The sequence below is a fragment of the Gorilla gorilla genome, chromosome 4 (genome assembly GCF_029281585.2).
Source record: "Gorilla gorilla gorilla isolate KB3781 chromosome 4, NHGRI_mGorGor1-v2.1_pri, whole genome shotgun sequence".
Classification (NCBI taxonomy): Eukaryota; Metazoa; Chordata; class Mammalia; order Primates; family Hominidae; genus Gorilla; species Gorilla gorilla.
The window spans coordinates 161,570,417-161,595,112 of NC_073228.2; the positions used below are offsets into that span (position 1 = coordinate 161,570,417).

Consider the following 24,696-nt stretch of genomic DNA (forward strand, 5'->3'; position numbering starts at 1 on the left):
AGACTACAGGCACGCACCACCATGCCTGGCTAATTTTTGTATTTTTAGTAGAGACAGGGATTTTCACTACATTGGCCAGGCTGGTCTCGAACTGCTGACCTCGTGATCCGCCCACCTCAGCCTCCCAAAGTGCTGGGATTACAGGCGTGAGCCATCACGCCCAGCCAGCAATCTGATTTTTAGCCCCAAAGGCTTCTGATATGTGTGGTTGTCAATATACAGCACCTTGGGCAGCAAGGCCCTCGGTATACTGTGATAGGCTGGGTGGGAAGGAAGTAAGATAATGTAGCTCTTGATTGGCAATTTTAACTTAATGGTAAGTTGACAGCATTTTATATCAAAATACAGACAAGTAGGCATTAGAGTACAAAATTTCAAGAAAACCACCCAGAGAAACGTGCTTTCTGTGGGTCTTAAATGACACTATAATAAGGCTATCACTCAGTTTTGCCATATGATGTGGGGATGAGCACTCATTTGTTGAATTGCCAGCAGTTCTACAGCTTTGAGTTTTTTATTCAGGCAGGGGGTTTTGAACAAAGTGATAAGCTGGGTTCAAAACCTGTGCCATAAAGAAACCTGTACTGCTACTAATTAGAAGTCACTGTTTGATGTTTTTTTTTTTTTTTTTTTTTTTTGAGATGGAGTCTCCTTCTGCCACCCCAGGTGGAGTGCAGTGGCGCGATCTCGGCTCATTGCAACCTCCGCCCCTCCAGGTTTAAGCAATTCTCTGCCTCAGCCTCCCGCGTAGCTGGGATTACAGGCGCGTGCCACCACGCCCTGCTAATTTTTTGTATTTTTAGTAGAGACGGGGTTTCGCCATCTTGGCCAGGCTGGTCTTGAACTCCTGACCTCGTGATCCACCCGCCTCGGCCTCCCAAAGTGCTGGGATTACAGGCGTGAGCCAGCGCGCCCGGCCTGCTTGATGGTTTTGTCTTCGCTGTAGTATGCATTCATCCCAAGGTATATTTCACAGTTGTATATTAATTTTCATCTTGCTCTCTAAGGTACTCTCCAGTATTCTCTCGGACTTCCTAAGTCTTAAGGAAACTGAAATGTACACAAAGCAACTAGTACAGAGAATACTAGTTGATGGCAGTTTGAGAATGTGGTGACGGGCAAGTGATGTGTGGCCTGTAGGTGAGTGGAAACATTTTGGCTCTGCTGGATGAGAATGTTATATCTGGGCCTTCCGCGAAGAGTAGACTGTCATTTTAAAATCAACCAAAAAATATTTTGCCGAACTGAGACTATAAAGTAGCAAGTGGTATGATCAGGTCTTGGGAATTTTCCATAGTTTCCTCCAAGAGCTGGATCTTCGTTTCTTCCAATTGGTTAGCAATGCTTAGAAAGACAGTGATATAATGAATTTTCTTTGATACTAAGATCAAATTTGTTTATGCACAGGGTATAGGAAATGGAGGACAGACACCCAGTATTGGCTGACATGCATCTATTATGAGCTATGTAGGCAGTATTTCTCCATCCTGAGGTCAGTTCTATAAGGTAGGTGCTATTTATATCATATTTCAGACGAGAAACACGCTAAATACTTTGAGCCCAGGTAGGCTATTCTTCCCACCCTATCAGTAGTACTCAGCATGGAAGCAAACTGAGACATTCATTGCCTTCCTCCAGACGTTTCCTGCCAGCTCAAGCTAGGATGCGATCCCGAGCTCATTCCCGGGGAACCCAGAGTATTAACAAACACCCTAAGTGATAATGATATAGACGGGGAAACTGCACTGGAGCAGGTCAAGCAGCAGTCGACAGCGTTAACCTGTAAGCTATGGGAGGAGGCGGTGCGAGGCGCGGGCTGGTCGGAGCCGCGTACCACGCCCCCCGGCCCGGGTGGAACGAGGACAGGTGCTGCCCTCCGGCGGCCGCGTCGGCGCAGTGCAACCCCGCGCCGCGGCTGCGCAGTGCCGCCCTCTGGCGGCTCCGTTCCTTCTTCCCATCGGCCTCGGCTTGCGGGCCTTTCAAACATGGAGGAGCGGGAGCGGGGGGCGAGGTCGGCTGGCGCCGGGAGCCCCGCGCGCCCGCCCAGCCCGCGGCTGGATGTCAGCTCTGACAGCTTCGACCCGCTGCTGGCCCTGTACGCGCCCCGCCTGCCTCCCATTCCCTACCCCAATGCCCCCTGCTTCAACAACGTGGCGGAGTACGAGAGCTTCCTCAGGACCGGAGTCCGGGGCGGCGGGCGCGGGCGCGGGCGGGCTCGGGGCGCGGCCGCGGGCTCTGGGGTTCCCGCCGCGCCCGGGCCCTCGGGCAGGACTCGCCGCCGCCCGGACGCGCCCGCCCCAGACCCCGAGCGCATCCAGCGCCTCCGCCGTCTCATGGTGGCCAAAGAGGAAGGGGACGGGGCCGCAGGAGCGGGCCGGAGGGGTCCGGGTCGGAGCAGGAAGGCGCCACGCAACGTGCTCACGCGAATGCCCTGTGAGTCCGCGGGCCGGGCGGGAAGCGGGGCAGCCGCCGTCCGGAAGCTGGCTGCCGAGGGGGCGTCTGCGGGGCGGCGGTGGCCGGGCGCGGGTCTGCACGTATTGCGGGAGCGCCTTGGTGAAAATTTGCGGGGATCATCAGTGACTATGGGGTGGATCTGCTTGAGTAATGTGGGTAATGAGGGCGTGGGGAGGGTCACCCTGAGTAAGAAAAGGGGCTGTAGGAGCAACAGAGGGAGAGTGGTAAGGCTGTAGTGGTGATAAGAAGCCGTGGGAAAGGTCTCCAGCGGTAATCGGGGCCCATGGAAGGGTCCCAGAGGTGATGAGCCTGCCGAGAGGGTCTACAGGATTGATGGAGGACCTGGAGAGGTGGCGGGGCTACAGAGTTTGGGGGACATCATAGGGACGTCTACAGCGGTGATGAGAGGTCTTAGAGACCACAGTGAGAGGTAAGGTGGGGCGGAAAACGGGAGACGTGGGGGAGCGCACAGCCAATATTAGGGGAAGGAGAGTATTTGGTCAGTGGGATTTGAGGATGATCGGATGGAGTGTGGGGAGATCTGTTCAGATAGCACAGGCGCATAATCCCATAACCCCTGTACATTGACAGCTCCTTCTCGAGTGCGATAAGCAGAAGGGCTGCAGGGTCTTGATACACATATGTTCACATTACTAAGTCACAAGTGCTGAAATGCAGCAGGCACAGAATGCCACTAAAACACAGACGCTGTTTTACAGCCACTCTGCCTAGCTGGGTGCAGGACTGTGTCTGTCAGGCTCATATTACCATATGTGCAGGTTATTTTAAGTTCTAAAGGTGTAAATGGCACAAGGGAATTTCTTGGAGCCTCCTCATAGATCCTTAGAGTAAAGCTGTAAACAGCAGAGGCTCTAATGTGTGAGTTAGGTCTTGTATAAATGGAATAAAAACAGCGTAAGATTATCTCTTTAGTCATCTGGCAAGCAGTTCTGACATCTGCCCTGTGAACACAATGACCTACTTAGCCATTCAAAGCATCTGTATCCTGATAATTAAATTGTTACCTTATTAAGTCACTGTCTTTTGGATGGAGAGGTGTGCCAAGCAAGGGACTGTTTTGCTTCATTCCTAGAAATTTGTTTATTAAGAGAGAACATCCTGAAACGCTGTGTGCTGTTCCGTGTGCCTTTGTTGGATGTCTTACCATGCCACAGCATCCCTGCCCAAGCTAGGATTTACCCCGGCCTGCTTGCCCGGCTGTAACACAAAGACAGTATGCGTGTTCCCAAAATGAGAGCAGTTTGGGGGACCTTAATTTGCCTATGCAATTTGCCACCATTAGGTAGTTGAAATGCACTCCAAGTCTCATTGCAACATTTATTTCTATTTTACCAGTTATTACTTTGCTACCAAGGTTGTCAAGGGAAAGGAATATTCCTGTGTATTGCTATGTAGTGGGTGGTTTTAGCTTTCCCTATAGAGCACTTTACTGTAATGGTATGACAGTGTGTGAAGACCAGCTTTGTCAACTTCTTATGATTAAGTATATATCCCTGGAATCAAGATCTCAGAGAATATGCCCTATATACTGAACATTTTCACCATGGCACTGCAGACAGTTGGGTGTACATGAGAGAAAGGCATTGACGTCGCACAGAGTTGATGACCTTCAGAAAGCAAGAAACAACAGAAACATGGGTGAGGATTGGATTCATTCAAGAAAGAGTTCCTACTTGAGGGTGAAGGGTGGGAGGAGGGTGAGAATCACAAAACTACCTATGGGGTACTATGATCACTACCTGGGTGACAAAATAATTTGTGCACCAAACCCCAGTGACACACGATTTACACATGCAGCAAACCTTTCGTGTACCTCCTGATCCAAAAACAAAAGTTGGAAGGGGGGGAAAAAAAGAACTAGGTATGTTTTATATGTATGCCACAGTTTTAATTTAAAAAAATATATGCCTACTCTAAACTCTGATTGGATACAGTTGCTCAGGAAAATCAAAATATAGATACCAGTAAGATAATACTATTTGTGGACATATACAAATGCATTCTGGAAAAAAATGCCTATGCATTTGAGAATGCATAATCCTTTGCAAAATATTTACATAAAATGTAAGTTCCATCAGGCTGTAACAGCAAACAGAAGCTTTGTTAGGTCATATCATCAGTGAAACATAATGAAGAATACATGAGGAGCTACATTTTGTCGCTGACTTTAAAATGATGTATTTCATCAATTCAGATCCAGGTTACCCATCCAAGTTCACAGACAGGACAGTGTGGAATGTTTATGAAAAAACAAGGAGTGCAAAATTAAGTGTAATAGTGTTTTAACTGTAAAATATTTCACTTTGTATCTCTGTCATAGAATCTCTTTGAATTCCCTTGTGGAGCAGTCGTATTCTTTTCCTTGCAGTAATAAAATTTTAAAAGTAGCCAGGCACAGTGGCTCACACCTGTAATCCCAGCACTTTGGGAGGCCGAGGCAGGCAGAACACTTGAGGCCAGGAGTTCAACACCAGCCTGGCCAACGTGGTGAAACCCTGTCTCTACTAAAAATACAAAAATTAGTTGGGCGTGGCAACATCCGCCTCTAGTTCCAGCTGTTCAGGAGGATGAGGCATGAGAATCGCTTGAACCCTGTAAGTGGAGGCTGCAGTGAGCCGAGATCATAGGGACATCATAGAGACGTCTACAGAGGTGATACGAGGTCTCAAAAAAAAGTAATAATAAAAGTATAGGAGGTTGTTGCAATACTGGGAATACTAAAGGAAAAAAAAAGCATAGGAGGAAAGGTTTTCCGTCATCATTAAGCCTAAGCCATCACTGATACCAACAAAGAACTCACACACAAGCTGTACTTGCAAGTGGAATGTAATTGCTTTTCCTCCTTTTTAATATTGACATGCCTATAGAGACGGTAAGACAAGACTAAAGAGCATTATCCTCTTTTCCACATAATTCTAGTGTCTATATTTCTCCTTGGTATCGCAGCACCATACCTAGCCCACGGTGGTTCTGGTTTATAATTGTGCTTCAAGCAAGCTTTTTCTAGGTATATCTGTCACTGTGAAATGAACTGGTGTGTTCAAGCTCACATCTTGACATTATAAAGCTGTAAGAAAAAGTGTTATCATTACTTTGTTTTAGCTACAGGTGTGTTGGTGTGCAGCCTGTGCCAGTGTGAACAAGTGTGTGTGGTCAATCCAAAATGCGTATGACGTGCAGGGTTTGGCTTCTAGACCATTGTCTAGGTGAATGGCTTGTCTCCAGTTCCAAATTCAGTTCTCCTGCAGGGAGCCTACACAGTCCTTTTACTCGCACACATCCTGCTGAGAAGGATTTCAAAACAAACCTGATTTATTGGGCCTCTGACGTGATACCATGATTGAAAACTTGTTCGAGTCCTGTTGTTGTAGTTTACTTTGATTGCTGAAATAATTTCCCACAATATGGTGTCTTGATGTTTTCATTTTAATAAAGTGATTGGATAACTTTGACTTCACTTCCTGCAAATAAAGAGCAAGAAAATAGACAAAATCAAGAACATCTGAGCCCTGCATACAGCAGTAAAATGAACTCTCAAATTTGAACAGCATCTCTGTTACACAGAGGTTGCCAAAAGGGCATGAATATGACTTACATAAAACCGAGAACAGCGGTACTTAGGCCTCAGAAAAGGCCAAGCTTAAAATTCAGCCTTGTCACTTTTCTCAGCTCATTGCAGCTGTTTCCAGTCAGCTGTCTCCAGTGCAGCTAAGGAATAGTCTCAGATGATTTCTGCACCACACTGCTGTGTGTGTGTGTGTGTGTGTTTAGGCCAGTTTGACATAGCATCACAATAGGGAAGACACTGATGTGCCTTTGCCGGGTCACTGATTCAAACATTGTACTTTCAATCTGTCATGGCACCCTTCTATAGAATGGCAACTAAAACTATTTTCAGAGAAAAGAAAAAATATCTTTCCATTGCAGACTCATAAGGTGACTGTTACAGTTTGTGGTTTCATTTCTCTGGGCCCTTAATAGGTTATGGAATCTGGGGAGCTGCCTTTGCCCTAATGAGCTAATAACTTTGTATATTTGGAGATATATATGTAGATACAGTTTTGTCCTTAAATCTTCTTTGAATAGGTAGTTGTGGAGGCTAAAGCAACTCCATCTTGAATGCCAGTCCACCATGTTGACTTCTGATTAAACCCAGTTCTGGGAAGGCCTCTAAGATTTCCAATTTATCTGTTGTTTCTTGTGTAAGAGCATGTACTTACTGTAACTCCTGTCCTTACATGAAAACAACCTTGACGTTATCTTACTTCAATTGTCCTACACATCCCTTCTGAATCACCCTTTCCCTGTAGCATATAAGCCCTGCATCTGGGGGTCATGGCACGGGGATCCACCATCTTGTTTTGCTGCCACCTGAGACGCAGACGTGGCTTCTGTTCCTACATTCCTATTAAATATTTCTTTCTAAGGAAAACAAGAGTTACTGTAAGAGGCAAGTTTTAGGTCTTTAAAGAAGGGCATGATTGAGAACAGTTATTTTAAAATCAGGCTATGATGGTGTAATTTACATGTAGCAGGAGAAGGAAGAGTGGAGTTGAAAATGACCTGGATCTGGAAGGATGTGGCAGTAGAGAAGGGGATTGGAAGAGTAACTTTCTCCAAAGATAAGGCATATGCTTTTTTGTCATATTTTGTCATAGAAACCTGACTCATATCCATTTGGAGCTTGCCACAGAGACGGCTGGAAAGAGAATGTGCACTCTGATTCAGAACGGGGAGCTCATTTTTGCCTTGGCGGTTTGCTCTGATAGGTGGTGCTAGTGTTGTACTTTTGATCACACAAGGATACAAGGAGAGCAATGCTTCCTGGAATTACACCTTATTAAATCTTTGGAAGAAAAAAATTAAAGGTACACGTTTGAGAAAGACCAATTGAAAGACCTGAATTTGCCATCTATTTAATTAGAGTAAGAGACTATTGCTAAGATACCTGCTTGCCCTTTCTCTCTATTTTTGGAGGTGTGGGAAAGAAGTAATGTCCCTGTTTTTTTCCAAGTTAGAAAAAAATAGTCTTTCCACTCTTTGTATAAACATACATCATAGGGCAGGGGGCAGTATATATGTATGTGTAGGAAAAGAAATAATGCAGGCATGTGATCAGTTTCTAAGAAATTGAGTTATTGGGACTTAGTCCTGAAATAAATCTACAAGTTAACTAAACCTCATTTTATGAATGAGGAAATTTGGAACTTAAAGAAAAAGTTATTCATCAGGTTCACACAACTAGTTATAATGACCTGAAAATTGTTTACAATGCTTGAATGCTTGATTTAATATGGCCTATAACACATATACGTGCGCACGCGCTCACACACACACACACACACACACACACACACCCTTGGCTAGCAAATGTACAAAGGACTTTAAAATACTGCTAGAAGAGAGGTAAATGATGATGGTCAGACCAGAATTCTCATGGTCTTTTCCAAAGTCACTGCTTCATGTCGCTTCCAACTCCGACTTATTCTCACACCGTTAATCTGACATAAACTCCTCCTGCTAGTCTGCTAAGTCATTTTCTTCTAAGAATCTTTTATTAATTTATCACAGCCATCATTTATAAGCCAATCCATGACAGAGGGATAAGGTGGCTTCAGGAGGAACCAATTTAGTTATCCAAACTGAAGTGCAGGACTGTTGTTCTCCTTTATGTCACTAGAAACAAAGCAGGAGAGATCTTTCATTTGTTTACTGTCAATGCCAAATACTTTATATATCCAGACTTCTAAGACCTGACCAAAAACAAACTTTCTACAGAATTTTGCGTTGCAAACTTGGGAAAGAGTGAGACTGTGTACGCACGAGAAAGAGAGAGAGATTGGGGGCGCGTAGTGCGTGCCTGTAGTCCCAGCTACTCAGTAGGTTGAGCTAGGGGGATTGCTTGAGCCAGGGAGATCAAGGCTGGAGTGAGCTGTGATTGTGCCACTGCACTCCAGCCTGGGTGACAGTGAGACCCTGTCTCAGGAAAAAAGAAGAATGTGTATGGCTTTCTTTTGGGAGGTTTTATATACCATAGCCAGCATATTGTGAGAGCTAACATGAAATAATAAAAATAAAATTCCTCTTTCCTCCCATGCTCTGAGAAGAGAATCCTTCATAATAAAAGCTGAAATTTATAGTCTCAATATTCTTTCCATGAGTCATTATCCTGCTCTCTTCACATGATGCTTATTAGTAGTGTCATAGGAGCCAGATACTCAGCAGGTGCCTTTTTCACCGTCAGGGCTTGGGCCAGAACCACTGCTTTTCCTCCCAGAAACACCAGTGACTCCAGAAAGCTTGTGCATGGAGTAGCTTTCGTGGGGTCAAAGGCCTTTCTTTCTGACAGGATTGTACATGTTTAAGGGCAGAGTGCAGTTTGTTTCCTTTGAACATGTAAACAAGGTTTTTGTTTTTTTGGAAGACTCAAGCTGGATATGTGATTCATGAATTGTCTTAAGGCACAGAATTGAGAAGGATCTCGCTGTTAATATATACATTTAATGTTTGCGTGCACGTGTGTGTGTGTGTTTCTCAAGACGGAGTCTTGCTCTGTTGCCCAGGCTGGAGTGCAATGGTGCGATCTCGGCTCACTGCAACTTCCACCTCCTGGGTTCAAGCCATTCTCCTGCCTCAGCCTCCTGAGTAGCTGGGATTACAGGCATGGGCCACCATGCCTGGCTAATTTTTGTATTTTTAGTGGAGATGGGGTTTCACCATGTTGGCCAGGCTGATCTCAAACTCCTGACCTCAGGTGATCCGCCCACCTCAGCATCCCAAAGTGCTGGGATTACAGGTGTGAGCCACCACGCCCGGCCAACCCCAAAAGTTAAGTGATAGTGCATGTTAGAATCAGTGACATCGTGGAATAAGAGATATACTGGTAGTGAAACATTTGGCAGATATTCATACATATGGATGATCCACATTCTGTTGGAATCTAGTCTCGTGTCAGTGTGTGTTGGCCGTACAAGCCATGTTGCCCATTGGACCTTCCTGTTCCAATAGTGAGATTGTCACTCTACCATGGGCCTCATGTTGCTGGCCGAAGTTGGGTGGTCGTGGCTTAATTCTGGGAATGAGGGCAGATATTAAAACTGTCCTGACTGTTCTTCTCTTGTTTCAGTGCACGAAGGCAGCCCTCTGGGTGAACTCCATCGCTGTATCCGTGAGGGGGTGAAGGTGAATGTTCACATCCGCACTTTCAAGGGACTTCGGGGCGTCTGTACAGGCTTCCTTGTTGCATTCGACAAGTTCTGGAATATGGTAATTAAGCCTTTCTCAAGGGGCTGGAGAACCTCCTACAGATTACGTCTTCTATATATTTAAAGGACCTGAGTAACTGCATTAAGTAAAACCCAAAAAATAACTTCTCAGAAGAACTAGAATTTTTGCATACTTTTGGGCAACAAGAAGAAAACGTCTTTTTATTGCTTCCTTCTCCTTAAGGCAGTGGCTCTTAACCAAGGTGATTTTGTTCTTCCTTCACTCCCAGGAACATTCATCAATGTCTGGGGACATTTTATTGTCACCACTATAGGAGAGGGTACTACTGGCATCTAATAGGTAGAGGCCAGGGTTGCTGCTAAACAGTCTACAACACACAAGATAGTCCCTCAACAACAAATAATTATCCAATCTGAAAAGTCCTTAGTGCCAGGGTTGAGAAACCCAGCCTTAAGGACCAATTATTTTATCGGTTTAGTAATTTTTAGTTGATTTTCTACCAACCATTCTTTCATTAATTAAGAAAAACATTTATTGACTTCCCATTTTGGCTGAACCCCATGCTAGGTGCAAAAGTTTCAGAAAGGAACTTGCACTCTACAGTACATGGGAAGGTAAATAAGGATAGAGGTGAAGCAGACATCAGTAAACAAAGCATTTTGCATGATGTCTTTTTTTTTTTTTTTTTTTGAGACAGTGTTTTGCTCTTGTCACCCAGGCTGGAGTGCAGTGGCACAATCTCAGCTCACTGCAACCTCCGCCTCCTGAGTAGCTGGGATTACAGGCCCCTGCCACCATGCCCAGCTGATTTTTGTATTTTTAGTAGAGACAGGGTTTCACCATGTTGGCCAGGCTGGTCTTGAACTCCAGACCTCAGGTAATCCGCCTGCCTCAGCCTCCCAAAGTGCTGGGATTACAGGCATGAGCCACTGCGCCCGGCCACATGGTGGTTTTATAATGAGGGAGTGTGCCACATTTCCTAGCCTTCTAGAGGCTTACTGTCTTTTTTTCTAGACATTTGTAGGAGAGAAGGGATATATAAGAGCACAACTATAATTTGAGGTAGTTAAGAACTACTAGGCTGCACGCGGTGGTTCACGCCTGTAATCCCAGCACTTTGGAAGGCGGAGGCAGGCGGATCGCCTGAGGCCAGGAGTTCAAGACCAGCCTGGCCAACATAGGGTAACCCCATCTCTACTAAAAATACAAAATTAGCCAGACATGGTAGCACAAGCTTGTAATCCCAGCTACTCAGGAGGCTGAGGGAGGAGAATCACTTGAAGCTGGGAGGCGGAGGTTGCAGTGAGCCGAGATCACGCCACTGCACTCCAGCCTGGGTGGCAGAGCGAGACTCTGTCAAAAAAAAAAAAAAAAAAAAAGAACCACCAGAGCTTTCCGGTGTTTCTTTTCCATATGGTCTTCTGTCTCCAACTTTCCTTTTCCCTGTGCTTTATCCCCATCCACGCATCCTCCTGGATAAGAACAATAGCTGCTAACATATATTGAGTACCTGCTATGTGCCAGATACTGTACTGAGGGCTTCATATATTATCTCAATGAATGAGTTGTGGGTACTATTACTGTTCCATTTCACAAATGAAGAAATTTTCTCGAGAGATTGGAATGTTGGTCGCAGATCACACTGTTAGTAAGTGGAAGTGCCAAACTTTTTCCTCGGCCTAACTCCTAAAACCATGTTTTTAACCATTATGGAATTTGAATCCTAGCATCATCACTTGGTAACTGTGTGACTGTAAGCAGGATAATTTCTCTGAGCCTCAGTTTTCTCATTTCCAAAATGCAGGGAAAATTGTTTTATTATGATCTTTTTACCTTTGAAGGAAAGAATTGAAGAGAATGTGTTAGATGATAGTGGTGATTATAACAGTACTGTCAGCTTCTATTTGTAGGGTGATTTACACTTTTCAAAGGAATTTGTCTTGTACTTCTCATTTGGTCCTAACAGTTGTCCTGTCGAGGTTGCTCTCGGTGATGAGAACTCACCAGCAATTGTGTGTGTAACGCTGGTTAATCTCTGTTAATTGCTTTCATAAGACATAGAAACTGAAGCGGGTAAAGAAGCAGTAATGTTCCTCAAAGTGGGACCTAAAGCCATCCTGCATCAGAATCACCTGGGGCTTCTGGTTGAAACAAAAGGTTCCTGGGCTTCATCCCAGACCTACCAAAACAGAATCTCCAGCAGAATAACTTTGGGTTCGTATTTTAATAAACCTCCTAGATATTCTTGCACACTGAAATTTAAGACCTTCTACCATGCAGTCATAAAGGCCCTTACCATCCATAGGTGAAACCCATCTTATATGGTGATAGCAGCTTAAAAATATTACACAGAAGGTACCAGGTGTCACCATTTTCTTCTGCCTAGGAGCTGAGTCATCTGTTAAGTGTAGTTCTGCTCTGAATAGATGTTACTCTGCCTTTTTTTTTTTCCCTGAAAAAGCTATACAAATAATAATTTTAATTCTGTCTAATGTTTTTCCTTTTGGGCTGTTCCTCTAGGCACTTACTGATGTGGATGAGACCTACCGAAAACCTGTCCTAGGCAAAGCATATGAACGGGATTCTTCACTGACTCTCACTAGGGTAGGCAGTTTCCCCCTGACCTCCTGAGTAGCCATCATGCTTTCCAGCTTAGGAATTAAGATCCCTGAGCCCAGTGACTAGGATTTCCTAGAGGGAAATCTCTGTTGCTATAAACCAGCTGTGCCTGTACCAAGGTCTTCCTTAGTTTCTCTTTTCATGCTTCCAGTGAATCTCAAGTGAGTCTGTGCTTGTAACCTGCATATTATTTGAGGAGCAAGTTGTCTCTTACAACACTTGAAAGTCTTTCAGCTTTATACCACAGAAATAAGCCTTTTCTCTTGACATATGTATTATGTGCATTATAGTTAGAAATAGGAAATTTATGGCCAGGCGTGGTGGCTCATGCTTGTAATCCCAGCACTTTGGGAGGCCGAGGCGGGTGAATCATGAGGTCAGGAGATCGAGACCATCCTGGCTAACACGGTGAAACCCCATCTCTACTAAAAATACAAAAATTAGTTGGGCAGGGTGGCAGGCGCCTGTAGTCCTAGCTACTTGGGAGGCTGAGGCAGGAGAATTGCTTGAACCTGGGAGGCGGAGGTTGCAGTGAGCTGAGATCGCACCACTGCACTCCAGCCTGGGCGACACAGTGAGACTCCGTCTCCAAAAAAAAAAAAAAAAAAAGATTTATTACTAACTTTTAAAAAATTGCAAAGCAAGGAGTCCACAGAACATAATTAAAGAATTTGGTCTTTTTCTGTGTGTTGAAAGAGGGTGATGAAGGCTAAAGAGAAGGCTAATATTTATCATTGTTTTCTTTATAGCTGTTTGATCGGCTGAAACTTCAAGATTCCTCCAAGAAAGAAGCAGATTCTAAGTCTGCAGTTGAAGATTCCACTCTGTCTAGATACTCACAGACATCCACTTGGAAGTTGGCTTCAGTGTGGGGAAGAGCAGACACTGACCGGGGCTCACACAAGCGTTCCCGCTCTGTCCCTTCTTCCCTGCAGGCCTCTGCAAGGGAGGAGTCCAGGTCAGAGCTGTCAGGGAGGACTACACGGACAGACGGCTCCAGTGTGGGAGGTACCTTTTCCAGGGCTACCACCCTTTCCAGAGGCCAGTCCCGTAAGAAAAAGCGAAAGCCCAAAGTGGATTACCAGCAGGTATTCACTCGACACATAAATCAGATTTTCATTCGAGGCGAGAATGTCCTGCTGGTTCATCTTGCACAGTGACCAGCTCAGCCTGAGCTTTGGTTTTTAGAAATAAAGTGCATGAATTGCTGCTATGCTGTATCCTAGTATCCCAGTGAAACTCTGAGTTGGAATGATTCCCTCTGGTCCTGCATATGCAGAGGACGGAGCAGGCTCAGCCCCCTGGAAGATGAGCTCAAGGGGAGGACAGGCCTTGGGAGGGCGGGCGTTTGCATTAATATCAAGGCAAAAAGCATTCATAGATACATGCATCTGATTTGGTATTGTGATTTACTTCAGACCCTGAAACCAAATATCTGATCTTCCATTAGACTTAGGGGTCACGATATGAGTGGAATTTACTTTTTAGATACTATAGGGGAAAGAAAAGTCTCAAAAAGAAGTATTGCATGTCTAAAAGCTAGTGCCCTGAGTACTCATGAATTCGATTCTAAGAGTAGCGGTGTAAATTGCCTTGGAGCCCTGCATCCACGTCTTGTAACTAACTTTTGAATTTTGCCTGACATGATTCTCTCTTGATGAAGAAATGACATATATTATCTTTGAATATCTACAAGGAAAGTTACCAACTTATGTAGGGGTGAAATTTGGATAGGCGGTATGCTCAAAGCAGCCAGCAATGAGTGCTCTGTTTTGATCCTTCTTCTTATTATGGGAAGGAGTACAGGACCTCTTCAGTCTTCCCCTTACCAGAGGTAGCCTCTGCAAATGGCATACCAGATGGGACTCTAAGATGCTTGTGTGGTGGCTTCTTGTCCTTCTCTTTGACTTCTGTGGCATGGTGCTAGTGCATGTACCCTGTGGTATTGCCCCTCTGTCCGTAGTGTGAACTGTCCTGTGAGCTTTATGTCAGAAGACTGTGACCTTCATGTCCAGCTTCAAAGAGTTGTGCATGAACTCGGTAATACGCATCACACGGCTTAGAGTCCCCTTTCCAGGCAGGGCCAGCATGTGTAGAATATCTTTCAGAATATGGTTTCACCATGAAACAGGGGTGGTAGATTTATTCCCTTGTGTCAGGCCAAAGAAGTTCTTACAAAGTACAGTGGGTAGTGTCTAAAGCGACACTTTACTCACAGCCTGGCTTGAGTAACAGGAACACCATAGCACCCACAAATACTTCTACTTGAATCATATTCTGTGCTTTTTCAATCACTAGTGCAGAATAGGCTGCATCTTGACACAGACTGTTAGGCAATATTGATTTTTTTGTTTTGTTTTTATTTGGTTTTATCTGAGATAACTTATGTTCAAGGTGAGAATAAGAAATAGCCAACTAGTTAAAATGTATGAAAAGAAAACTTTCCCCTGCTGTATTTGTTGTGTAACATAAATAAGCCTTCTGAGAAGCAGGGTGAATAAAGTTTAGGGAGCTGGGACACCTGGTCCTGCTAGCTGGACCACTGGCTCATCATGCAATGAAAGGTGAGCCGACTTAACCCCTCCGTGCCTCAGCTTTTTCCCCACAGACACCTACCTCACAGGGGCATTGAGAAAAAAAAAATGAAGGCATTTTACAGTCTCTAAACATCTTTAAGTGCCATGAGTAATTTTTCCTGACTCTGTTTCATAGCTTTGTAAGAATTCTGTGTCTTTATAAGACACAGAAGCAAGGCAGGTGCTACATAAAAAAGTAATCTCAGCCAGGCACGGTGGCTCACGCTTGTAATCCCAGCACTTTGGGAGGCTGAGGCGGGTGGATCACAAGGTCAGGAGATCAAGACCATCCTGGCTAACACGGTGAAACCCTGTCTCTACTAAAAATACAAAAATTAGCCGGGCGTGGTGGCGGGCGCCTGTAGTCCCAGCTACTTGGGTGGCTGAGGCAGGAGAATGGCGTGAACCCGGGAGGCGGAGCTTGCAGTGAGCCAAGATTGCACCACTGTACTCCAACCTGGGCGACAGAGCAAGACTCTGTCTCAAAAAAAGGGGGAAAAAAAAAGTAATCTTAGGGTTCATAGTTATGATCCTGTTGTAACTATCTTCAGAAGGCAGCAATATCTTCTGGAACTTCCATATTCCATTCCTTCCTCCTAAGGGACAATGGAAGTTCTCAGAAGAGTGTCTTCAGTAAGAGGAGAGTAACTTTTTTTTTGCTGCTCCCGCTATATCCCAGGCCTCACCCTTTTCTGATCATTATCAGAAAGAATCCCCTGAACTTCTCAAGGGGTTTATATGGTAGCACCAAATGGAGAATGAGCATCTAAAAATGACACATCCCGAAAGGGCAATCTGTGGAAGTTTGTTGTTTGTTTGTTTTTATTTTTAAATGCATTGTAAAGTATACTCTAGCGCCAGATCAGATGCACTAAAGTTTATAGAGGTTCCAGGTTACAAACTCAAGTGAACAGTAATCTTTGGAAGCTGCCAGTCTAAATTCTAAATAGTGTATCTGAAATCTCAGTTCCCAAAATTGTTGTCATGTTTAATCATCAGGCAACCCTGCATATACCTGTGTGGCCATCCTCATCTGCCTGCCCTCTCATCCCTCGGCTAGAATGATGTACTCTACTTTCCCAATAAGGTAGAAATTTGGAATCCAAAGGAATATAATCAGTTTTCATTCATTCCAGTGCCTAGTTAAATCTAACCTGACTTAAACATATGCCTGTTTTTATGTTTACCTATAATTTTCATATAGCCGTATAAGGATTTATTTACCATTTTTTGCCCAACTTGACAATTCTGGCTATGAAAATTATGTTTAAACTGTGTATGATCTATTTTATGTGCTCTATGTTCCCATTTGTTTGTTTGGTCTGGACAGTGGTTCTGGAATGAATTCTATCTAGTAAATTAGTAAATGTGCTGTTTTGTATAAAGCATGATAATTACTTTTTAACGGAAGTTCATTTTTAGAGATTACTCCCTTTTCTTTCTCTCTTTTTTTTTTTTGAGACAATTTTGCTCTTGTTGCCTAGGCAGTGCAGTGGCGCGATCTCAGCTCCCTGCGACTTCTGCCTCCCAGGTTCAAGCGATTCTCCTGCCTTAGCCTCCTGAGTAGCTGGGTCAGCCACTATGGCTGACTCATTTTTTGTATTTTTAGTAGAGAAGGGGTTTTACCGTGTTAGCCAGGCTGGTCTTGAACTCCTGACCTCGGGTGATCCACCTGCCTCGGCCTCCCAAAGTGCTGGGATTACAGGCGTGAGCTATCCCGCCCGGTCCCCTTTTCTTTATTATTGAAGATATTGTTTAAAAGAAAGAAAAAATAGGTCCCAATAATATATGTGCTACTCAAAAAATGTGATCATTTAGGACATTATCACAAGTTGCTATGGAAATAACTGAAGACTTCCTCAGAAGAAGGAAAGAAAATGAGGAACGTAATGATAGAGTCGGGGAACGCCTACTAGCTCACCTGAGGGGGGCTCGATGCAGCTGAAATACTGAATACTGAAATACTAGAAACCAACAAAACTGGTTTCTAGAATTCTCCAGGGATTTGGGCTTGGGAAACTTGGTAAGAATAGTTTTTATTTTTGAACATTCAACTTTGGTTCTTCAAAGTAATCTTTAAACATGGGAATATGTTCTCAAGACAATTTACAGGACATACTTATGTAGTTGGTGAGGTCTTCTCAAAAGTATCTACCTTTGTTAGATAATAACAAGTGATTAAGAAAGGGGAGATATGGTTTTATACTCATAACAATTTCCTGTGCCATTCTTTGTACACAGAGGTGATTCTTTTACTCTCCCATTAGTAGAACTTGCACTTTGGGCTGTCTGTTCTAGTATTTGGGAAGTGTTTATGCTTCCTTCCAGGGACCATCTTATTATCAGAGGCAGGATGTCTGTGAGATGGTTAGCCAGAGTTAGCAGTGTCTGGGGAGAGTGGCTTTAGACCAGTCAGTACCTTGCTCTTTGTGCATGGTGCATGTCAAGTCAGGAAGCCAAGAAACCGTTGGCATTAAAATCTAGATGTGTAGAGATCCTTGCTATGAGTTGTGGATAGGAGTGGCTCCATCCATCCTTGTGGTGAAAGAGTCCAGGAGCTCCTTTAGAGATTGTCAAGTCCTGAGCGATGAGCTGCCCTTAATCCTCAGAAACCTTACAAAAATTGAGATGTACCATTTCTACCCTTTGAGAAAAAAGAAATAGAAACTTACTTGATGCAGAATGGATATTTATATTTCTGCTTGCACCATTTCCATAGCAGCTGACAAAGGCAAAATCATGAAATAGAATCATTTCTATAAATTGCTTAAGTTTTCTCTAAATTTTGCCTCTAGGAAAAAATTAAAACTATTCAATGACAGCTAGCTGTCACTGGTGCTACCCCAAAGCTTTCCAATCTTTTATGTATTTTTTGTGAATGAAACTGTTGCTGTAGGAAAGTCAAGGTTCATGTAAGAGTATCGTGGTGTAAATATAATGGTTTCACAGCTGTTTGAATTTTTCTTTTCCTGTGCCAGATATAGAATGCAGTCAACCCTTTTTCAGTAACTTATGTTCACCAGTCTGTGCTTTTCTTCTCCCAGAAGGCTTTTCTTAGTGGTTGTAAATGCAAGAATCCTGGGCCCTGTGTTGCAAAGGTGGGTGGTCTGTCAGCACTTTCTGGCAAATTGAGTTGATGGATTTAAGATAAGCCTTTGGGGTTCCTGTCAGTTTTCTGGGCTCTGAGGAAGGGTTGGGCCTCCTTTACTCTCAGTATTTTGAGTGTTTTTCAAATATTTGTACGTTATCTTGCACTGCTCTAATAAAAATGAAAGCTCTCTGACAAGAAATAGTTCTGGATGGTTTGAAGATCTGCGGGGAAAAATAAGTGTACACCTGAGACCTTCAGTTAGTCTTTTATTTATTTAGAATAAAAAATAGTTTGATAACCTACCAGAGTTAGTGCTTCTTTAAAAACACTCCTTGGAAAGGTGGGGACTGTCCCTTAGGAAAGCCATAAAAGTGATTCCCAATACTTTGCAATTGCTTTTGATTTTTAGTCCTTTGGAACAAATGTGTGATGTTATGTCTGATGTTGTGTTTTTAGAGCTGTGAAAAGTCTGAAAAATTTCAAGGGGTATTATTTAAATGATGATTACCTGGCTGAATTATGTGTGAGCTAGAATCTAGGGTAGCTGTCCACTTCTTTTTCTGTTGTCCTGACAGTAAAGCAAATAGTAAGCCATGTCTTGAAAGTGATTTGCTTGTTTCATACTGACATCTAAAGACATCAGCCTTCTCTTTGGCAACCCTGGGGATACTCCTCTGCACCATAACTTATTAATGTTTTTTTAGACAAGGCTAAACCTGAATGACTCTACGTATCTATAGTTTCACTGCTCATATACCAGCTGCTACAAGAAAAACCATGACTTGTAAGTTTGTCTTTACTCCTAATTGCTAAATTAACTGAAACCCTTCCTGTCTAGGGAGAATTGCTGCTAGTAAGGTCAGTTTGCAATGTTCAGCTTTAGATATGTGTCGTATGGGAGTCTGAAAACTGTAATAAACTGTATTCATATCCTGGCTGCTTTGTCTCTGTTGATTTAGGGGGGTGGGAGAGAGGAGGCAGGGGAGTCTGTTACCAAGTGATGACACCTGTCTAGAAAGTTAGAACATCTCAAGCCTTCTGCATTTACATTATTGTAACCTTGTACCTTTTCTTTACCAAAGTCCACACATCTAAGTCACCACTCTTGCTGGTGCAGTGGATCACGCCTATAATCGCAGCACTTTGGGAGTCCGAGGCGGGTGGATCACCTGAGATTGGGAGTTCGAGAACAGCCTGGCCAACATGGTGAAACCCTGTCTCTACTAAAAATACAAAAATTAGCCAGGTGTGGTGGCAGGCACCTGTAATCCCAGCTGGCTCGGTAGGCCGAAGCAGGAGAATCACCTGAACCCGGGAGGCAGAGGCTGCAGTGAGCTGAGATCATGCCACTGCACCCCAGGTTGGGCCACAGAGCAACACTCAGTCTAAAAAAAGGAAACAAAAATAGCTGGGCATGGTGGCAGGCACCTGTAGTCCCAGCTACTCGGGAGGCTGAGGCAGGAGAATCACTTGAACCCAGGAGGCGAAGGTTGCAGTGAGCTGAGATTGCACCACTGCACTCCAGCCTGGGCGATAGAGCGAGGCTCCATCTCAAAAAATAAAAATAAGTAAAATAAAAATAAAACACCACTCGAGGTGGCTTTTTTCTTCCAAGTTTACTTGAAGTTCATGCTTAGGAAAGGAACTTGGCCCACATTCTGAATTATCTCCTCTAAGCTGCAAGCAGTGGTAATTGCCCTGTGAATTTATTCTACCTAATAGCTCACTGGCACTAGTCCATTCTGTTCATGATCTGCTGAAATCACCATTCATTCTGCTCCCTCTGAGTGTTTTACCACATTTGGCAAATCAATCTTCACATTCTTCCAAAAATATTTAAATTTTCTACCAGCTTTCCACTGTGCATGTACAGGAAGTTTAGCTGTCCCAGATTTGCCACATTGATTACTTGATCTCTTCTATGTGCTTCCAGAACTGAATCACCTGGTAAGGTAGACAAGAAAAGTCACATTTATTCTTAGAGGGGGAAACCTGAAGTTAACTGTCAAGACCCAGTTTCTCACTTTAAAGGATCCATTAACTTGAGCCCAGCAGACACACACCAAGTTGCTAACTGCTGCAGTGGCAAGGGAGGCAAGACCCGTGTGCTCTATGTCTGGTCCTTGCCTGTTTGTTTTGAATCTCAGATACTTCTGATTAAATGAGAATGTCCTAATTAATCAAAATAATGGCAAAAGAGTCAGCTAGCTTGACACTGTAAATGTACAGTGACAGTTAAATGTTGGCAGGGAGTGGAGGCCAGTGGAAAGAGACACATCGATCACTCTCCCTGTGCTTCCAAGATAGGAGTGGCAAGCAGAAAAAAATGCCAACCGTTCTCTCCTTGGTTATAGATGAAGAGTTTTTCAGTCTGCTCAGTTACCACTAGGTGGCAGTGGGTTAAAGAAAACTGCTTACCTAGAGGTCCCAGAAGGACCGGAGTCTCTAGGTCTCCAGTCACTGCTACAATTTATCGTTAAATGCTCACCAGTCAGGACTGAGTTAATTAAGGAAAAACAAGTTATAATCAACCCAAGTGGCAATATAAACGTTTCTTTTCAGTGTTGAATTTACCTAATTCGAAGCTCGGGAAGCCTGACTGATGGCGTTCAGGTAGTGAATGTGCTTGGAGAAGGGTGGCAAAGCGGGATTTCTCAGTGTCTGCTGTTTAAGGGGTCTCTCACTACTCTTCCATCCTGAGACTCCATCTCAGAAACTGTCAGCTCCATCCAGCCTCTTCCCACCTGCTGCCAAGGGATTGCCCTGGGAAGCCTCTCTTAAAGCCCTTGTTTCTTAGCAACTGTCTCACTTTGAAACAATTCAGTTCTACCCAATGTTGCCTGAAAGCCCATTTGTGAGAGAGGTTGCAGCTCTCTTATGATTCTATGGCCAGAATTGAGCCTCCACTCCAAGATCGTGAGCAAATATGCTCGAGCCAGAGGGGACTTTCTAATAAACAGAGGAAAACCTGTTTTAGGTTGAGATACTGGCGGGCAGAAGTCGGGGGTGGGCAGTGCTAGTCAGGCTCCTCGCACATCACACCAAGACCTTCAAAAAGCCTTTCCCTCCCTACCTCAAGCATAATTTTTCAGCAGCCTATTCCTGTGGTGTAGAGGAATACAGTATGTGAGATAATAGTAGATACTGGTCTTCAAATGTTTAAAAATAAGGTTATAATAAAGAGCCATTTTGATCCTTGGCAACTTGCACCACATTTCACTTAGTCACGCTGTGTGAAGAGGCAGAAAACAGATCATGCAATAAGAGACACTGTCCGTTTATAACATTTCATCCCTGCATTAAGCATATTACATGCATTACCTTGTTCAGATACCACCGTGAGAGGAAGACTATCCCCTTGATACATGTGAGGAAACTATAAAGCTCAGAGAGGTTATGTAAGTTGCTAAAATCTCTCTACTAATAAATAGTGAATTGAGGGGTCTATCTAGGTCTCACTGACTCTTAAGTTTATTGCCAGCCAATTGCACCTTTAAAATATTAAGTTTCTCAGACATTAACCAGAAAAATTTGAGAGTAAGCAGAGCCATCTCCCTAAACTAATCAGAAATCAGAAAGCTGAATTAAAATGCAGCATGGCTGGGTGCGGTGGCTCACGCCTGTGATCCCAGCACTTTGAGAGGCCAAGGCAGGCAGATCACAAAGGAGTTCAAGACCAGCCTGGCCAACATGGTGAAACCCTGTCTCTACTAAAAAAATACCAAAAAAAAAAAAAAAAAAAAAAAAAGCCAGGTGTGGTGGTGCGTGCCTGTAATCCCAGCTATTCAGGAGGCTGAGGCAGGAGAATTGCTTGAACCTGGGAGGCAGAGGTTGCAGTGAGCCGAGATCATCCCACTGCACTCCAGCCTGGGCGACAGATCAAGACTCCGTCTTAGAAAATAAAATAAAATGCAGTGTGGTGGTTTACTACAAGTGTCTAGTCCCTTCTAATTCACGCTGCTCTTTGGCTGGGAGTGGGCACATGCACCCAGGGCTTCCTGGCTTCTAGAGAGAACCGGGGGGGGAGCACCCCCAGGGGCAGCAGGCCAGCTGTGGCTCTAGGAAGAGTGGCTGCCAAGTGAGTGCTAGGAGGCCTTTGCCCACTAGTTAGTTTGGTCCTGGAAGGGGTATTGATCCCATAATCTTGTTGAAAAGAAGATGGAGTGACTGGTGGTCTCCCCAGCTCTTCAGTATACATTGAGAAAGTTCACCATCCCTTTCCAATCTTCCCCAACACTTGGGAAGGATGCTTTGTCCCAGCCTTGACTAGAAAATCATCTAATTAAAGAAACTCTTCTCACGGCTAAACTATGGAAGTGCCTAAGCTACAGAAAAAAAAAAAATTATTACTTGAAGGACTGTATCTTTCTCCTTAGAGCTAAAGGAGGCATTTGGCAAGCTGTCTGTCCAGCTTGTAAAATTGCCCTTCAACTTGTATTAATTTCCATAGGATGGCAATCCTGGGAGGATCCCCAGCTCCTTCTCTTATTACCTCAGGAAACTCCTGATCCCTAATATAGGGATAGTGCCACCTGCTTCATAGGTTTGCTGGTGTCAAGTGCTCAGGCCATACAGCAATCCCCTAATATCATTTATGCTCGATGAACATGCTGTGCCATGCTGAACGGCTTTCTTAACTTCCCTGTGCTTCCATTCTGTGTCCTGAGACCAGACCTGGCAAACAGATGGACAGAGTTGGATGTTTTCCTCCTTCTTTCCCAGCACGCAGGTGTTTGAAAGATTGCTTCTAGGCTTCCTGAGTTCTCCATGCTTCCTCAATTGGCTCTCCCCGGGTTAAAACTTCAGAATGCTATCAGCTTCTCCACTGCTGGGAGAGCTGTGTGTTCCCCCAGGAATGACATTAGGCTCCACGGGACATTCATTAGTTGGGGTTACGAGGGGGCCACAGGGCACTGGAATGGTAATTTCCTACATGGGACCCCAGTAACCCAGAGTGAGCTAGCTCAGCTGGTCTGAGCATGTGGCTAATGAGGACAAGGTCATGGTTTCTCTCCTGTTTGGGCCAATTAGTGTCACGTGGAAGGCGCGCTCCTGGGGCATCAGGCAGCAGCAGCCTTACACATGTGGCACTGGTCACTAGGATGGCTCAGTGTAGCTATCATCACTATCACAAACCCAACACAAAGCCTATATCTTCTTATTACATAGCCCATTGTTTCCAAAACTTGGTCATTGACAGAGCACCTTCATGATTTTTGCCTTATCCTAAGCAGACCAGTACATTTTTTTTTATTCAAGATTGTTCAATAAATTCTATAAATTGACTCACTTTTAAAAAGTTACCAATTTAAAAAGTGACTCACTTTTCAGAGTAACCAGTGCCACACGTGTAAGGCTGCTGCCTCACTTACAAGGAAGCTGTACGTCACTACCACCAATGGAAAATTGGGAAACTTGCCCTACATGAAAGTCCACGTTAAAATAAATATATAACTATTGACATTAAAATGTCTTTGTGCCATTTGCAAACAGTTTCTAGGCCACAGTGATCAATGCACCGCGTGTTAATAAATGTTGCATGTATATAATCTGCATATGTTACATAATATTCACACTGGCAATAAAACGGTACCATCCACAAAAACAATATTATAAAACACCTGCTTTAGTGGGAAGAGCTGGGATCAGTGACTGGGGAGTTTCACACTTGAAGCAATGAAATTATTATTCTTAAAGCAATTTCAATACCAAGAACCTTTCTACTAGCCATAAATGTGTACCTATAAAAACTAAACTCTGAACAAATCCAGGGTTTAATTTACCTCTAGCTTTTGCTCAACAAAGTCATGACTTTTGTTCACACCCTCCACTGGCACTATCATTAACACGGTGCTTCTTACACGTCCTATCATTATCATGTTTTATGATCAACAAAGCACAAACATGCAAAGCAGATGTTGACTGCACAACACCTCTGTTCTCCTTCAGTCATAAGCCAGTTCACGCTCATCTCCCCTGGTCGGCCAGTTCCTTATGGAGATCAAGATATAACCAAGAGTGGCATTGGTAATAAAAATGTATTCCCTAATTAACTGGGCATGTTACATCCAATCCCATTATGAAAATGTGCCCTGGAAGATGAATAAACATGAAAACACAGACACGAGGTTGAGAGGCAGCCTAGCCACTTCCATTATTTCAGATTTCCAATACATTAAAAAATGAAGACATGTCAGAGCAGAGTTGTAAAAGTTCTGGTATATTTTTAAAAATCCAACTGGAACAATGGACAGCGTTCAGTCCTCTCTGCGTATGTGACTGGTGTGCAGCCTCATTTGGAGCCGAGCCACAGTCTGCATATGAGGTCTCAGTGAATGTGAGGTCCCAAGGGTCCTCCCCTCCCCACCCCAGGCCCAGAGAAGAACCCTGCCAGGAGCTTTGCCTCCTATAAAGATCTGGGCTCGAATATTCCATAAGACAGCCCATTTGGCAAGAAACACAAAGTGGTCTGGGGAGTAGAAAGGCCAGAAGGTGAATCACTCCACTTGCCTTCTTGCGTCTCCCCTATCTTGTTATTCCCACTGCAGCCACTCCTGTTATTATCCCACTTTTAAAGCTTTCTCATCATCCTTGAAAAGCCACTAATTGGTAGCAAGAGGGCCAGGCTATTTTATAAGTGCCAGAAGGACTTACGTAGACTAGAAAATCAGAATGTTGAGAAGTGGGAAAGTAGTCATAGCTTTTCTT

At 44.0% G+C, this 24,696-nt stretch overlaps 1 protein-coding gene across 3 annotated transcripts; it reads left to right on the forward strand.

The window, feature by feature from the left end:
* The first annotated feature begins 646 nt into the window (after positions 1–646).
* On the forward strand, positions 647–18,923 carry LSM11 (LSM11, U7 small nuclear RNA associated). 3 transcript variants are annotated; one of them, XM_055387223.2, is made up of 6 exons: positions 647–1,140; positions 1,408–1,506; positions 1,639–2,433; positions 9,602–9,741; positions 12,223–12,306; positions 13,071–18,923. In XM_055387223.2, the coding sequence occupies exons 3-6, from the start codon at positions 1,986–1,988 to the stop codon at positions 13,479–13,481; spliced, it is 1,083 nt and encodes a 360-aa protein (XP_055243198.1). In that variant the 5' UTR covers positions 647–1,140; positions 1,408–1,506; positions 1,639–1,985; the 3' UTR covers positions 13,482–18,923. The 3 variants fall into 3 exon arrangements, with proteins under 3 accessions (XP_055243198.1, XP_055243197.1, XP_018884144.1); XM_055387222.2 differs by having other exon boundaries at positions 647–1,506; XM_019028599.4 differs by having other exon boundaries at positions 647–2,433.
* The last annotated feature ends 5,773 nt before the right edge of the window (positions 18,924–24,696 follow it).

Bases quoted from the DNA above. Each gene is read 5' to 3' on its own strand.
- LSM11 (XM_019028599.4), top strand. From the start codon at position 1,986: ATGGAGGAGCGGGAGCGGGGGGCGAGGTCGGCTGGCGCCGGGAGCCCC. The intron at 2,434-9,601 runs GTGAGTCCGCGG...CTCTTGTTTCAG, and splicing joins CGTGCTCACGCGAATGCCCT to TGCACGAAGGCAGCCCTCTG. The intron at 12,307-13,070 runs GTAGGCAGTTTC...TTTTCTTTATAG, and splicing joins CTTCACTGACTCTCACTAGG to CTGTTTGATCGGCTGAAACT.